At 32.0% G+C, this 17,889-nt stretch overlaps 1 protein-coding gene across 1 annotated transcript in view; it reads left to right on the forward strand.

The window, feature by feature from the left end:
- Positions 1 to 11,460, forward strand: part of LOC148626725 (transmembrane 9 superfamily member 2-like) — a 31,121-nt gene extending 19,661 nt beyond the window's left edge. The window contains exons 5-18 of the mRNA XM_088570991.1: positions 407 to 536; positions 1,229 to 1,374; positions 1,854 to 1,962; positions 2,113 to 2,192; positions 2,464 to 2,572; positions 3,814 to 3,946; positions 4,238 to 4,299; positions 4,708 to 4,765; positions 5,371 to 5,428; positions 6,038 to 6,197; positions 6,717 to 6,868; positions 7,232 to 7,343; positions 7,703 to 7,874; positions 8,759 to 11,460. Of these exons, the coding sequence (XP_088427117.1) occupies positions 407 to 536; positions 1,229 to 1,374; positions 1,854 to 1,962; positions 2,113 to 2,192; positions 2,464 to 2,572; positions 3,814 to 3,946; positions 4,238 to 4,299; positions 4,708 to 4,765; positions 5,371 to 5,428; positions 6,038 to 6,197; positions 6,717 to 6,868; positions 7,232 to 7,343; positions 7,703 to 7,874; positions 8,759 to 8,826 (1,549 nt within the window). The 3' untranslated portion in view covers positions 8,827 to 11,460. The remainder of the gene's footprint in view (positions 1 to 406; positions 537 to 1,228; positions 1,375 to 1,853; positions 1,963 to 2,112; positions 2,193 to 2,463; positions 2,573 to 3,813; positions 3,947 to 4,237; positions 4,300 to 4,707; positions 4,766 to 5,370; positions 5,429 to 6,037; positions 6,198 to 6,716; positions 6,869 to 7,231; positions 7,344 to 7,702; positions 7,875 to 8,758) is intronic.
- The last annotated feature ends 6,429 nt before the right edge of the window (positions 11,461 to 17,889 follow it).

The following is a 17,889-nucleotide window of genomic DNA, read 5'->3' on the forward strand; positions in this document are numbered from 1 at the left end:
GTGCTTAGTTCCATAAATCTATGAAACTGTGATGATAGTTTGTTGCTTTCTGTTGGTTACTAAACCTTGAACTTGTTTTGTCAACCTGAGAAATATCTGATGATTCAGTGCATGCTCCAATAAATTGTTTGAAGATGAATAAAAGAGTTATTTCAATTGTTTATTTTTTTTTTCAAATTAAAGATCAATGCATTTTGAGTATTTTTACAATTATATTTTGTTAATTTTTATCAATAAAGTTATAGGGAAAAGTCTTGTGATTTATCCCTAGCGTTTTAACAAATTTTCTTAGAATTGAGCCTAATCGTACTTTCATTATACTGCGGATGTGATGTTGCTCAAAAACATAAGCTGCACAGACATCGATTCCATAATTGCACAATCAATCAATTCATCATCATTGTAGGATTATAGATAATATGCCTGTGACATGGTGTTATGATGTTGAGAATGGACAGAAATACTGCTCTACTGGGTTTCCAGTTGGTTGTTATGTTGATAAGGATGGCAAACAGAAGGATGCATGTGTTATAAATGTAAGCAACCAACTTAATGTCAGTAGTTTAAGTGTAAAGGGATAGCTACTAAAATGGACTGTAAAACATAAAAGCAAATTGAGGTAGCTGTATGTATTCTGGAACGATAGATTTCACAGACTAAGATTTACACATTTACTATCTTTGAACTATAAAGCCCCCCAAAAATATATGTCTTTTTCCTATTGCCAAGGCAAAAAAATCCAGGTTGGTAGGTCAGAAATACGTTTTTTTTTTTTTATTATCAGTGATTATGGCATGATCAGCTTCACTGGATTGAGATACTCCATTATGCTACATGAATTACTGAATTGGCTTTTCTTTAATGTTAACTACAATTCACTCATGCTTGGTAACCATTTTAATTGTTCAAACATAGTAGATTGAATATCTGGATCATGAAGAGAAAGAGAACATTCTGGTTTTTTTCCAGAAATGAAAAGGAAGAAAATCCAGGTTGGGGGCTTTGAGTCTAGGTTGGTCAGGAACAGGAAATAGACATACATTTTTTTTGGCCTAATGGTATAACTGTTCAGTCTGTTCAATATTCTATTAATATTTTTACTGCTTTTTAAAAAAGAAATAGAAATAACAATTCCAGATTATTGGTCTGCACATTGGTGAGCCATATTCCGAACCTGTTGTTATTACTGGAAATGACCATTAACTCAGTTTTAAAATATACTTTACAGAATAAATACAGTGAGAAGAACACCTATTATGTATTTAATCATATAGAAATAACAATCAGTTACCACAGTGGAATGAACACTGACTGGGGAGAAGAATTTGGATGGAGTGGAGGCAGAATTGTGGCTGCTAAGTTAGAACCTAAAAGGTACTTGAAGTTATTTATTGTTCACTGAATAGGTGATATGTTGTTATCTAACACTGTCTTCTGTATGCAAACATGCATTTGATGACATTGACTTATGAAGTGGCTGGAATAAGAAACAGGTGTTTGCATTTAATAGTAGGAAGCTACTTAGTCCTGGAAAATGTGTTAAAATTTGTCTTATTGACAAATAACAACATTCCTGACATCCAATGCTCTGTAATAGTGTTAGTGATTTGTAGATAAATAAACATAGAGCTGTGTATTGTTTAAGGTTTTAGTTTCATGATATGCCAGTCTTTCTTCAGAGCTCTGTCTGCCTTTCATTTGTCTTTCAAATACTCAAAATGTTAATGTTTTTGGGATTAATTGTCTATCTGATGGAATGATGCTCCTTAAATGTTATTGTGGAACTTCAGTTTCAAATAAATAAAACAGCTGTAAGGTATTTATATGTTAAATAATGATTTTAAAAATTTCAGTATCAAGCACAGCAAGCCTGGAGATTGTTCAGCAGCTAGTCCTGCCATGGGCATAGGTGGTGATGTTGAGGATATAGGATTTAATTACACATACACAGTCACCTGGGAGGTAAGAAACATTTCTTTTTGATTTCAAAACTTGAGATAAGCTAGAAATACATTGTGCTCTATATTTACTTTCCATAGATATAGGGCCAATAATGATAATTTGAATTTTGAAAATAGCATATTAATTTCAATAATTTTTAAATTTTTTTAGGAAAATAATGATATCAAGTGGTCATCCAGATGGGATTACATCCTGAAGTCTATGCCCAACACTAACATTCAGTGGTTCAGGTATATATTTAAATGTAAAAATCTTCATATCCAAGTTGTTATGTTTACATTTTAGGTGTAGTATAAACAACTTCTATTAATGATTCTATTCAAACTTATCAAGGTATGAAGTTAACTCTGTAATCAATGATGAATGAAACAAAAAAATACTTGACCATGTTGACATACTTTCAAATGACATGAATAAAAAAGATATACAATAAATTGGATGACAATAATTTATTTATGTAGAATAGGAGTATTAAAATCATTTGTTAATGCTTTTTTTTAGCATTTTGAACTCGTTGGTGATAGTCTTATTCCTGTCTGGTATGGTTGCCATGATAATGTTGAGAACTCTACACAAAGATATAGCGAGATACAACCAAATTGATAATTCTGTAAGTGAAGGTTTAATGTATGAGTGCTATGTCTGTAAGTGAAGGTTTACTGTATGAGTACTATGTCTGTAAGTGAAGGTTTACTGTATGAGTGCTATGTCTGTAAGTGAAGGTTTAATGTATGAGTGCTATGTCTGTAAGTGAAGGTTTACTGTATGAGTGCTATGTCTGTAAGTGAAGGTTTAATGTGTGAGTGCTATGTCTGTACGTGAAGGTTTACTGTATGAGTGCTATGTCTGTGAAGGTTTACTGTATGAGTGCTATGTCTGTATTGGTCAAGCAAGTAGTGTTAGTCTTTGCTCTTTAATCAAGTAGATATGAACTTTGTAAATGCAGTCAAAAAAAAACATAGGAAAGAAAGAACTGAGGAAAACATACGTTGAGATACATTTATGAAAATTTAAAGTAAAGGTTGTTTTTTTTTAAACTGTACTGGGAAGGAATTAGCTGAGTTGATATTTTTATTTGAATCCTAGACCATCAGACTGTCAACCCTACATTATTATTATTGTATGTACTATTTGTTAATGTAGAATTGTTAATATGCCAGATGTTGTCAATATTATGTAACAATTTTGTACTCATTGATTTTATATTTGCAATGATCTAAATTATTAACTCTATTACGCACACTATATATGTACTTACATTAATGTTAAGGAGTCATACATAGAACTTTGAAAAGGGTGATTACTGAAAAAATGTTTCAATTCATTGTACTACTAATTTATACCAATAACAATCCATACATAAGATTTGTCTGACTGATAGTTTTTATTGGTGTTATATCTATCAAATTTCGTTTAAATAAAAAAAAAGAAAACTCACCAATGTCTGTAGGTAATGACTATAAATTACTAATGTCTGTAGATAATGACTCTAACTCACTAATGTCTGTAGGTAATGACTAGAACTCACTAATGTCTGCAGGTAATGACTAACTCACTATTGTCTTTAGGTAATGACTTGCCTATATCCATTACAGCAAATCTAAAGAGAGTTCACACTGCAGATTAAACACTGTTTAAGATTGAAAACAAAGTTTCTAGCTGTCATTACTCTTTTTTTAAACTTTCAGTTCAGCTAATTGAGGAAGTGGTTTGAAATGACAGTGGATTGGGGTTTGTTACTCCCTATAAAGTATGAACCATTGATGATTTGCAGCACAATCAGTCATTTTTTTAATATTCTTCAATGAAATAGTCAATCAAATGATGCAATGTTTGCTTTATTTACTACAGGAAGATGCTCAGGAAGAATTTGGTTGGAAGCTTGTTCATGGTGATGTCTTCCGTCCTCCCAGAAAGGGAATGATGTTAGCTGTCCTCAATGGAAATGGTGTTCAAATATTCTGCATGACCTTAATTACATTAGGTAAAGATACATACTAAGTGAAAAAACCTGCCAACTGTGGTTAAAAAAATAGATAATTGGAAAGTGATCTGGGGAGTTCAAAGGAAGCCCCTATGTTCAATGTCTACGAAATTTCTTCCACGGTGAGAAAGTTTTTGGTAACTTAATGCAAGTATTTTACTAATAATTTTTTGTAATTAATAATTTGATTATTATTTAAAGAGCTTTTCTTTGTCCCACTTGGTATGTTTAGAATATGGGCCCAACTATTTATGTAAATTCCAATTGAGACTGACCCACTTTCCTTTTCAGTGTTTGCCTGTTTAGGATTTTTGTCACCAGCCAACAGAGGAGCCTTAATGACATGTTCATTGGTGAGTTAGATAGTTGAGAGTCTGAAAATTTATTTATATTTTAATATTAGATTTCGGCATTGCTACTTGATATATTTTATGATCTGTGGTGCATATCAATTTACTATGATACATCAACAAGATACGATAGTGGAGAATAATTAAAAGAAATGTTTTGAAATGAATTGAAATAAAAATAATGAATCTGCTAATCTGAGTTAATATTTACAATAATGATAAAGATTACAGTAATGATTACTGTAGTAACATTCTTCGTGTAATTCATGTAGATTCATGTATTACCTTATATTCCTCAATTATAGAAATAAATTATTTTACATTTTGTTATACATCTGGATGTTAATGAGTATTTTGGTACCCTCCCCACTCCCTGTACAATAGATAAATGAATGTACTTCGACAATTTAGGTGTTGTATGTGTGTCTTGGTACTCCAGCAGGATATGTATCAGCTAGGTTATATAAAAGTGAGTACTCTCAAATAGTGATGGGAAATCAGAATTTATCAAATTATCATAATTATAATCAGATCTTTATTAGTTCAATATAAAGTTACACATTAAATAAGGTTTTTATAAGTTTTAGAAACAGAACTTCTTAACATACTAAGTAATTGATGAAAAGATGAAATTTTGATTAAAAATCCTTCATTTAGATTGTTAATACTTCAGGTATCAAAAAGTGACATCTTTAAGAACTATGAAAAGCTGAATTCTGGTTAAGAGAAGCTCGGAGAAAACTTGCATGGAAATACATTTATGTTTTCAAGAATGACATACATGTAAATTATGGTACTTATATCCTAAAATGAATTACTTTGCGATAAATGATTATCATGTTTCCACATTAATCAGTAGACTAGTATCTGAATCCCTTTCTGATTGAATATAATACTGGTTAATGGATTAACAGCAACATCACAACTTTCAAATGAGAAACTTAACTTACCATGTATTCAAGTTAGGTAAGGCATCACTGAAGAGCCATGTTGGCATCTTAGTAAGTCTGTAAATGTTAAAGTGGAAGGTTGATGATTAAAACATAATGAATAAAAAATATTTCCTTGTTTCAGCATTTGGTGGAGAGAAGTGGAAGTCTAATGTTATTCTCACAGCTTTCTCTTGCTCTGGGTATGTTAATAAGGAGCTTGTAGGGTTGCAGTCTTTGAATTTAGCTAGGGGCCCGGGGGCCTGGCCCCTAAAATCTGCCTTGGGCCCTAAAATTATGTTCTTAGGAAGCGTTACAGACTTCCAAAAATATTGGGGTGTTGTAGTGTTCTGTTTATTTTTGGGTTCTTAGACACATCTAAATAGTCTGAATCGAATAAGCATTTGTTGTTATGTAATTTCATTACAACAGGATATTCTTATTACTAGACATAGATTCAGATGATTAAGGACTTTTAAAAAAATGTTTTCATATAATTTCAAATTTTTTTCAGGCCACTGAAAAATCATTTGGACTTCCAATTTTTGTAACTTTGGAAGTCTGAATGGCTTCTGTCTGAAAAAGTTAACCGTGAAGACTGGGGTTGAAGTTAAAACAGTTGTTATATGTTACTGAATTGTAATGGTAAAAATTACTGTTTTTTTGTTCTTGGTTTTTTTCCATTATAAAGTTTTAAACTATAAACTTTCAGAATTTACAGCAACTTGTAATTTTGATCTCAAATAGTAAAATAGTGCAATGAAATAAAACAAGATATCAAATGTATAATGCGGTTATATTATTATTGACAGAATCGTATTTGGTGTATTTTTCCTGTTAAATCTGGTGTTGTGGGCCAAAGGTAGTAGTGCTGCTATCCCATTCAGTACATTAATAGCCTTGTTAGCTCTCTGGTTTGGTATCTCTGTTCCTTTGGTGTTTGTTGGTGCTTACTTTGGATACAAGAAGAGGGTGAGTTGAATAAAGATAGAAATATTGACAGTGGTGATTTCTTGATAATTTTAACATTTCACACATGAAATAACTTCTCTCATTTAGTCTTTTAAAATTCAATTTAAACAAAAAACTCCATTTAATAAAAAATAATTAATTTGATGGTGGTGAAAGATCAAAATATTAACATTTCATAGAAATCATTTTCATTGTAAAAATTTTGATTATTCCGCCTATCTTATTAGTCATCGTTAACCCCGCCTTTTTAAAATTTTGTAGAGCAACTGTCCGGGATTATTTTATTTAGAAATGTTTTGTATCCATCAAAATGTCCAGTCTGTTCTTTTCTTGTATTGTTTTTTATTCTGAACAACTTCAAATCAAATGATGCAATGTTTGCTTTATTTACTACACACTAGGGAAAAAATGATAAAATCTTTTATAGCAGTGACTTTTAGATGTTCATAGTCATTAAAATTATTGTCTAGAAATCATTGTCAGTCATACAAAAAGTACAATATTTATGAACTTTTTTAGGCTATTGAACACCCTGTAAGAACCAACCAGATACCTCGACAGATTCCAGACCAGTCCATGTATACAAGACCTATCCCTGGTATCATAATGGGAGGTGTTCTACCGTTTGGATGTATTTTCATTCAGCTCTTCTTCATTTTAAATAGCATTTGGTAAGCAAAATACACAAGTCAGCTTAATGTCTTAAAAATGGGTTGAATTGAAATATTTGACAGTATAAATGACCATTTATGATGTGTCCATTAAAGGTTGATATTGAATATTGTAGTAAAAGTTGTGGAAGACAAGTTAAATTTGCTTATTTAGAAAAAAAACATTATATTATGGTTGAAAAACTATTTTGCATAGACTGCATTAGCTATTGTTGGTCAAACCAGTGAGTTAGGATCCAGTATATTTCTTTGAATTTTAATACAATTTTTGCCACAAATGGTTAAGCAAACAACTTCATTATATGGATGGTCTTACTACATAATTTCTTAACATGAAAAAAATGTGTGTGTTTTTTTTTTCAGGTCACATCAGACGTATTACATGTTTGGATTTTTATTCCTTGTTTTTGTTATTCTACTCATCACATGTTCAGAGGCTACCATTCTTTTATGTTATTTCCACCTGTGTGCTGAGGTAAGTCAAGTAAATTCATGGCACAGTGAGCTTCATGTAAATCCATTCTGGCTGATATTAATCATGATGAAGTATTTGATAAGCCCCAGGTTTTAAGAATGTGAATTAACATTATTACACTCTAGAACTTGACTGAACTCATTTAAAGATCAATCATATTTGAAAACCCCTTCATATCCTTTTAACAGTATGTGTGTTTGATATTTAGTTTATGAAGAATTCCTGACTTTGTATGAAATTTTCACTATGAATGTTTATTTTCTTAAATAATTGAATGAATGAACAAAATTCTGATATTATTTCATGATGACTAATGCTAGTCAAATTTGTTATATAAATGTTACAATTTTCTATTGTAGGATTATCATTGGTGGTGGAGATCTTTCCTGACCAGTGGATTCACTGCTGTTTACTTATTTATATATTGTATACATTACTTTGTGTCGAAATTGGAAATCCATGGATCTGCAAACGTTTTTCTATACTTCGGTTATACATTTATTATGGTCTTCCTGTTCTTCATGCTGACAGGTAAAACATTTATCTTTATTGATAATTGTTGATTTTCTATATTGGATCAATTATCTGGCAGTTTGAAGGATAAATTCATTCAAATACCAATCACTAATGAACTTGATTATAGCTTTTTGATTTGAAATCTAAATGAATTATAATTATAAATTTGAGGGAGAAAATTCAAGCAAATGAAAATGGGGTGCAAGTCTGATCATAGCTTTTTGTCTTTGACATCTCATATTGAGTACATGTAAATCACTCTCATCATCAGGTTATAGTGCAGTGTATGCAAAATTTGTTGATTACCAGATCGAATCTCATATTTTGAACTTTCCTTCTATTTGGGCAACTAAAAAAAACAATAGATTTTACAGGACCAAAGTCATTTTTACCAGACATGTTTGTTGGTCCTGCTGTATTCACTGCCAGTGGCAGTTCCTCTTCTCACAATACTGCATTTTATACATACAATAGAGAGAATTAACAGTAGTCTTTTAATACTAACTTTATTTACACGAGATTTTTCCTCATTTATGAGCACATTTAAGGAAGTATGAGTCATTTTGAATATTAAGAATATCCTTGAAAGGGTTCCTTATATACATGTTAAAAACAAGATACAGAAAGTGCATGGATGATATGAAGTGAAATAGGATTGACAGACCCATTTCATGTATATCTTTCTTCCCATTTACATATGGCTTACAATACAATTAAAAAAAACTCTGATTGAAATATTTTGAATTCTTTTTAATAGTTGTTATGCACTACTCCGTGTTGACTCTAAGAAACACTAAAGCAAAAATTAAAATAATTTTATTAATATGAATTTAAATGAATCACAAATTGTAGGTGCTTTATGTTAAATTTTGATGTTTATAAACCTCTATTATTTTCAGGTACCATTGGATTCTTTGCTTGTTTCTGGTTTGTAACAAAGATTTACAGTGTTGTGAAGGTTGACTGAGTGGAGGAGTCTGTGAGGAATATTATATGGACTACACCGTGGTTGATTCTTGGTTAATTGTAATACAACAATGAGAAGTCTTCTATTGAATGGACCATTTATTAAAGTTCTGTTAGTATAAAAAAAATACTATATTTGTGTTACACTTAGAAGTCAGATTAGTTCAGACAACTAGAATTTAAATCTGTAACTGCACAAGTGTGAGGTCAAACGTCGTTCGATAACTAGCCCTCTGACTCTCTGTGGGATCTGTTGTGTAGAACAAAGATTCACTCAGCAAAGATGACGAAAATGAGATTTCTGAAATGGACCATCATGTGATACATACAGGCATTTATTGCATGTCTACAGATGTCACCATAAACCATTAAATATGTTTACTAGAAGATTAACTGCAGATTTGAAATTAAAAATAACATGATCAATTTTAATTTTATGATTAAAAAAACATGAATAATCAAAGTGGAATGGGTACTATTTTTTTTTTACAAAGGGTTTTTCTTGATTTTTATAATTTGTAGGGAAATTCATTTGTTCTTGTTTAAGTTTGAATTATTTCAAGCCATTATATTTGCCCTTGTCATTTACTACTTTTTTTTCACAAGTCTTCTTTCTTATAGTGTGAAGTAATGACATAGTCTGCTCTAGGCTGGTATCCTTTGGATATTTGTGACATTCAGTTAAATGTGTTGAATTTTGATAGATTTATCCAATGGATTTTCTTTTATCATTTGATAGATGTCTTGAGCATGCTTTCGTCATGATTATTTTTATTTTTTCATGTTTATGTGTTATTTATGGGATAATCTGTACATGTGTTGATATTCAAACAGTGTGTGTTGCTAAGGAAACTTGTTTTTTTGTTGAATGTTAGCAGTACTTTGATTTTCCATGATGGATTAGAGATGCTTATTGTGCCATTATGGGAATTAATATGACTTCAATTATTTCTTGACAATTAAACACTTTTTATTTTTATTATACATTTTGTTTGTTACTATTGGTTAGTAAATTGTTTTGTTAATGTGTGATAATAAATTCTTATAAGTCTTAATGGTTTATACTTTTAGTCCCTAGTGTTATTATTTCAACTACAGTATTTCTTTTTGTATAGCCATAACCAGGAGATTTTGTTTAGTTTTAAATGACTTGCCCAGGATATGGTCCAAATTTCTGTTTTTTAAGCACAAGATCATATGAAATATCACTTTTGGGCTCCCACTAAATAGAATGATTTGAAATGCAAAATTGTGGTACTTTATAAATGTCACTGTTGCAGTGCCTTCTAAAGTCTAGATTTTATAAACTATTCTATAAAATGTTATTTGATTCGAAGGCTGTTATAACTTTTATGACAATAAGGTGAGTAGAACATTTTGAATTTACTAATTTTGAATGAGAAGTATGCAAGATTTAATTTATGATATAAAACACATTAAGTAGAGATGAGACCATTGTATTGGTGGTTAGGAGCTGGAGAGATGCTCCTTCAATTTTTTTTTTAAACTAGTGGGTTTTAGAATCATTACAAATTATATTGTTGTGTTGATATAATGTAGAACATGGCTGGAGCTAATGTATAATTCACACAAGAATTCCATTATTGACTTATTCAAAATGGTCACTATGTTATGCAAAGTTGTAAATACTCATTATGTGTTGAAAAATGAGGATATATGTTCAGATATTTCTATTTAACTAAATACACTCTTTGGCCTTGGTTTAAAAAAATGTTTTAAAAAACAGTATTTCTTCAAATCTGTGAGTTTTTTTCTCAAATCTTCAAATTGAAATACTCTAATTAGTAGGATTTCATGAAATTAGGCCCTAGGCAGGTGTCCCCCTATGGTGATGTGTATATTACATCTCTTAAAGGGTTTTGGATGGTTTCTTGCAATGAGTAGTTGTACCTTTCATGTCAAAGGAAATTTGCACAGGTCAGGCTTAAATGTTACTTTTTTTTAAATTTTTATGAGTGTGGATGTTTTGCATATTTATTTTTTATATCTGGATTCTAAATTGAAGAATTATGTAGAAAATGATTAAATGTAAACTGGTTACTCTTTGGTATTGTGTATTACTGAGGACAATAACATCCTGCTTTGTATTAGATGTGTTTCAATAGATTTCCACCAGTCACTGGGTTTGTTTGGGAAGTTAGTCATCATCTAGTATCAATAAATGTTGAAATTTTCTTCTCCCACTTTTAACAATTTTGGTATCCTATGTATTTGAGATAGAGTTCATTGATCATTCCTTACATAATGTTTAATAAAATGTGTCATTAGGCATTAATACCTTTCCAGGATATCGCAACGTTCTCGTATTTTATCAGTTGAGGTTTTGGGGTTTAGATGATAAATATATTGTAGAAGATATCTGTATTATGGAATAATCATTTGATCACACTTATATGTTTATATAGAACTTTTATTATCCATAAACTTAGTAACAATATGTATGGATGTGTTTTCATGTATGACTTATTAACAATCTTCAGTTAGTAAATGATAGATGAATTAATGTTTTTTTTCATTTTGTGTATATATATGTGGGAAAAATTGAATGTGATATTTATAACTGTTGGTGTTTTCATTAAGAATGATGCTTACAATAATAAAATATGAGTAAATATTCTTGTAGCTATTCTTTGAAGCTGTACATTGGTAAAACTGGGCAATAAGCATAAGAGATATAAACCAAAAGGAAAATGTAATTGTGAAAACTACATCTAAGTGCAAACCTATGAAGAGGAAACTAAATGAAACCCAAAAATTTTGAGCACCCTTGGCAAAGGGTTAAGTGGTAAATTAACTTGCATAATAATGTATAATATTTATTTTTTTAGAAGATAGTATTTAACAGCCATCAAAACCAAAGGGAAATTACGCTTTGGTGGGTAGACGTATTGTTATTGGCTAGTCTGTGTGTCCGTCACAAAGTTTGTCAGCACAACTCCTCTCAAACTACTTAACCAAATTTTAGGAAACTTCGTGACAAGAACATCATATGTAGATAATATGATTCCCTAATTTTTGTAGGATTGATTGATTATTGGGGTTTAACACCCGAGCAGCAATATTTCATCTACATTCAGGTGATGAACATGAAATAGATGATAAAATGAACATGAAAGGATGATGTTGATGAAATGAAAAATGGGATGGGACACAAGGATAATAGGGTAAACAAATTTTGATTGCCACTAGAAAAAGGGAGAGATGGGAAGGGTCGGGCAATTTAGCCTATTGTGGCCGAGCGCGCAGATTCCTACTCCTATCGAATACCACAGCAGGGTTCTTTACGTGTGAGGAACGTGGCATCTTTCCCAACATGATGCACCACTATGGTTTGCGGTCTGGTTTTCCGTATTATAGCCTGACAACCCCAGCATGTACCACACCAGGGTAACCCCATTTCACCATCTCGGGCACACAACCCAGTTGCTCTGTGGGCACAGCGGGGGCTAGGGAATTTTTGTAGAAATTATGCCCCTTTGTACTTAAAAATTTACCAAAAACCATCTCCATTGAAAAAAAAAGTCAGGTTTTATATGATAATTGTTAAGAGGCCCTTGCAATATCCAAGAAATGTATAATTATATAACTTACGGATAGAAATTCATACCGAAAATAATCTAAAATTGGGAAACCATTCCTTTATCTGCATAGATTTCAATTCTGCTCAGAACAGTTTTCGGGACTGGGGGAGACATGTTTTTGTAGACAAAAACAAACTTTCATTTCATTCAGTGATTATGTATGGCTATTCTACACGGCAAACTTATCTTGTTAAACGTTGACATCCTGAGTTTGTATTTGAGAAGTGCAATACTATTAAAACAAACATTATCAGGTGGTAATAACTTAAAACAAGATGTCGAGGGAGAAGTTTAAATATCTTTTGCCATGGTATATGCATCATCGTTTCATGTGCATCATCAAAAATTACTGACCACAAAAAGAATGTACGCCCGAAACCAAATTTCATATATTTAAGGTGAAAAGATGAAATATATTATGAAGTATATACCAATAACAAGCGTTTCTGAAATTTAAAAAATTAAAATTATTCATCAAAACAGTAAAAAAAATTATATCTAAAAATATATCGTGTATAAATGTTTGTGTCCTAAATATTGACTTTAAGGGAACTACCATACTACCATATTTTCTTTAAAACGCGGTTGGGGGTTTCCTAGGATGAAATTAGAAATACAAAGGCAGGATTGGAATATTCATCCCATCACCAATACAATGAAATAGTTGCTCCCTAACTACGTTAATAAAGCTTACAATGATTTCATGTCTACAGATAATTCAAACGTCACATCATCTGGAGCTATCGGAATCAGTATGTTATAGATTATAGCTGTGTAAAATAGGCTTAGATCAACTCTAAGCATCAATGTATTGGAACTGTCATTCCTGATGAGCACATTTTCTTTTCTATTGGGAAATGGTTAATGCATTAAATAAACATTCTGTTGTTGATTAAGTTTAAGACAAAGTCTTGCCCAGTACAAATACATCGTATGAAAATAGGTATGAAGACTCATTACTCCTTGAAACATCGAAATTTGCAATATTAATGATTGGTATAGATATTTAGATGATATCGCAGTTTTGAATCATCATCATCATCATCATCATCAAAGCTTGATTTCAATTCTAAAACCTTTTTTTTTGGGTAATTAAATTCAACAGATGTAAATATAAGTTGTAATAACCAGCAATTGATGAATCAAGTCAAACAGTGATAAAATGAGTTTTACAAATAAATCATATTACAAAAAAGTTTTTGTTCTCTGTTATCATGTTTAACATCTTTCAGCCAGATCTTTTGATATCGTGCTTCGTTCAAAAGTAATTCGCATTCATTTCGAATTATTCAACTCGCACTGAAACGTCGACAACGTTCACACGTATTTTGAATTCATATCAATGCGCATTTGAATTCAGTGGCGGATCTAGAGTTTTAGCTAAAGGGGGGTCGGGGGGGGGGAGGGGCAAAAAAAAATTCTTGACAGGTCACTGGTGAGGATCACAAAGTGAGTGTTTTTCGTGATTTTACACACAATTTTTCAGCAATTCTATTTTTAAAGGGAGGGGGGAATATCGTTAAAATTGGCAATAGGTTCGTAATACACTTGTTTTAAAAATGTTCTTCCGCAAAAATCGTCCGGGAATTTAAACATCGCATCTACTCCCAAAAGGCTTGAGATAAAGGAGACTACAGACACTAAGAAGTCAGCCTCATATCTTGACCTACACTTAGAGATCGATTGGAAGGGAAAGCTTATGACCAAACTATACGTCAAACGTGATGACTTCTCATTCCGTTTTGTCAACTTTCCTTTCATCTGTGGCAACATTCCTTCAGCACCTGAGTATGGAGTTCTGATATCACAACTAAAACGTAATGCAAGAGCTTGCCAAAACTACGCGGAATTTTTGCACCGTGATGGAGTTCTTACAATTAGGCTTCTGGAACACTGTTATGCTGCTACAAGATTTAAGATTTCCTACAGAAGTTTTATGCCGTCATCTTGAACTTGTGGATCGTAATGTTACATCCATCTGCACTACGAGAACCGATTTCTTTACCTTGTCATAGTTTTTTCTTTTCCCTTTTGTCTACCCCGGACGTGTTATTCGATGAGCAACTAGACGGGTGGAGGATGCTGACGTTTCCGGTGCACCTTGTCCTTGCTCCCAGTTATTAGTGGAGTCCGGGTTGCTTTTGTTACTTTTGTTTCTTAGTTCAGAAATATTGGTTCCCTTGGTTACTCTTTGACATGAGAGTAATCGAAAAATGAAATGAAACATGATCAAACATGATAAATTTTTCCCAATTGATAAATCGGAAATGTTCTATATTGAACAATTGTGTAATAGATATACAAAAATACGTTTTAAATATTGTAAATTTCGATATGCTGTACACGTGCTTCAAAGAGTAACCTCTTATCAGCAGCATTAAAATCAAATATGCAGGAAGATCATAATCAAAATATTAGTTGTATACAAGAAGTACTCAAAACCAAAACTATCGAAAGAGGAAGCCAACTCCATCACCGAAAGGTTCTACCAAATGCAATGCAAGGATGATAATTGAATGATGATTGAAATTAATGGCACCAATTTTTCGACACCAATACATTTATTGAACATTAAGCCTGTCAACTTAAAGCAGCTTAAATACTGTTCAGAGATTTATGGAAACAATCATATTTTTCTGATCCCCATTGTGTTTAACTATCCATTTAGAAAGGGCCCTTTTGCGAATTCAGATTGATTGATATTCCTATGACTATTAATTAAGATTGGATGGTCCTTAAATTGGAAGCCATTGTAATACTGTAAACGTTTAATTTTCGGGATTGCTTATTTTTGCGGATTCTGTCAACAGAACATATTTGCGGATATCAACTTTCGCGGTTTTAAAAAAATGATTAACGTTATATATTCTTAAAATCAATTTCGAGGGTATAATTTTTCGCGGATTTCTGTCCACCGCGAAAATAAATACGTTTACAGTATATGTATATGCAAGGATGATTAATTTTGCCTTGTTCACCGATTTAATTAGTGAAAAAAAAAATACAAATTACGATTAATTACGATTATGTTAAGCTAATTATGATATAACTATATTGTAACTGATTATTTGGACGCTTCAATTTTAATAATGGGTTTGACGTTATCGAACTGTGTATATTGGTGACACTCCATAGGAGCCAACAGAAAGATAGAAGCTACCATCATATCTAGATTGGAGATGACAAATCTTAAAATACAGTACCATCATCAGCATTTTAATACAACTGTCAGGTATACCTCTGAAAACAAACAGTTTACAGCATGTTGAAAAGAACCAGTTCCAATTTCAATACAAATTTTGTAGGCTACTAAGTAGTTTAAATAGCTCTCTAGGTAGAAATCTGCCCTATATAATACCAATGTGTCCTACTTAACTACTACAGAACACCCGTGTGATCCTTTGGACACTGCCTTTTAAGTTTGTTGAAAAACGCGTCCACTACATTGGACATATATGTGTCGATTAAAAATTCCAGCATTTTGTAAACATCTGTATATTTGAAAGAGTAATCAAGGGAACCAAGGTTATAGCGGTAATCAAAAGAATGTAATCCAGGGACAAAGACCAGACATGGAAAACAGACACACACAACAAAGAACATAAACCAAAATCATACATACAAAGTAAAAAAAGTATATGAGCAACTCGGACTCCACTAAAAACTGGGAGCATGGACCAGGTGCACCGGTAGGGTAAGCGTCCTCTGCTTTTCTAGAAACACCCGCCGAGTTGCTCATAAAAAGTCAAGTCCAGGGTAGACAAACGAGGAAAGGAAAACCATGACCCGTTGAATAACTCAGTTTTCATGGTGCTGATGGATACACCATAACGATCCACGAGTTCATGATGACGACCATAAAACTTCTGTAGTGATGACTTCAATCTTGTAGCAACATAACCCTGTTCCAGACGCGTATTTGTTAGAGTTCTAGCGCGATACAAAAAGTCTGCGTAGTTTCGGCAAGCTCTGGCATAACGTATGAGTTGTGATATGAACAGTCCATACGCAGGAGCCGAAGGGATGTTGCCACAGATGAAAAGAAAGTTGACAATTCTGAATGAAAAGTCGTCACGTTTGTCGTAAAGTTTGGTCAATAGTTTTCCTTTACCATCGATTTCTAAGTGTAGGTCAAGATATGAGGCTGACTTCACAGTGTCTGTAATATCCTTTATCTCAAGTTCTTTTGGGTAGATGTGATGTATCAAATCCCCGAAATTAGGATTGTTTAAAGATAATGCGTCATCTATATAGCGGAAACTGAGATTGAAGGATCTAGCCAAACGATATTCTTTCTTTCTGATCAGATCAGCTATAAAGTCAGCCTCATAAGAGTGAAGAAATAGGTCAGCAAGTAAAGGAACACAATTTGTTCCCACTGGAATGCCGACCGTTTGTTGAAAAAACACGTCCACCACACTGAACAAATATGTTGTCGATTAAAAATTCCAGCACTTTTTAGTACTTTTTCGTATCCAATACTATAATTATTGAGAATGTAAACAAGGTAAAAATGAAAGTCATACGTATAAATTGATGAAATGAAGCTAATTATGAATACCATGGTCAAACAATACGGTATGTTTACTTTATTATGAGTTATATAATTAGTGTAAATGCATAAAAGGTATGAGCAAGCATTAAATTGTACTTTTGAGCTTGCATGCATTTAAGGAACCGAACACATGACCGTGAAGTGTTGATTTTATGTATATTTTCTGCAACCTTTATGAAACCATGATATTGCTTCTTTTACACATCATATTGAGTGTTTTGAGTATGCTTTCAATTGGAAATGCATTTTGAATGATATTACATTGAGAAAACACATAGAACATACACAAAGAATACATGTCATGTATAATATTCTGGAACTTGGACAGTTGTTTATTTATTTAATTTAGCACATGACAATATTACACACACATATCCACACATACAATACTTACCATATATACTTACCTTATACACAATTTATATTGCATATGGTATTTTCGTATTATTTTGATTGTGTTTTGATCATGTTGGTATTATTCAGAATATTGCTGATGTTTTGTTAGACAATATATTATTTTCAGTTCATTTGTATTTTTTCAGTCAATCCTTTCATATGTAATTCCATGAGATGATAATAAAGAACATTTGAACTGATTTTGTATGATGGTATATTCGTGGCCTAGCTACCCACATCATTGACGTATTGACTTCTACAAAGAAATGATTGGTCAAGACGATATACAAGGCGATCCAAATCTAGATGCTGAGAAAGACGATCAGAAAGGTGCTGAAGGTAATGTAGACGAATTTGTACGACAAAGAGTATTGACACAAAAAGGTGTACAATATGAGAATAAAAAACTGACTGAACTCTTTAATAAACTTCTCTTACAGTCAGAGAAAATCCTACATTCTATGAGAGGTGATTTTACATATGAACAAATCAGAGCTCTATTCTCTTGATA

The sequence above is a fragment of the Perna viridis genome, chromosome 2 (assembly GCF_037379345.1).
Source record: "Perna viridis isolate PV_CMFRI_1.1 ecotype Kerala chromosome 2, ASM3737934v1, whole genome shotgun sequence".
NCBI classification, from domain to species: Eukaryota; Metazoa; Mollusca; class Bivalvia; order Mytilida; family Mytilidae; genus Perna; species Perna viridis.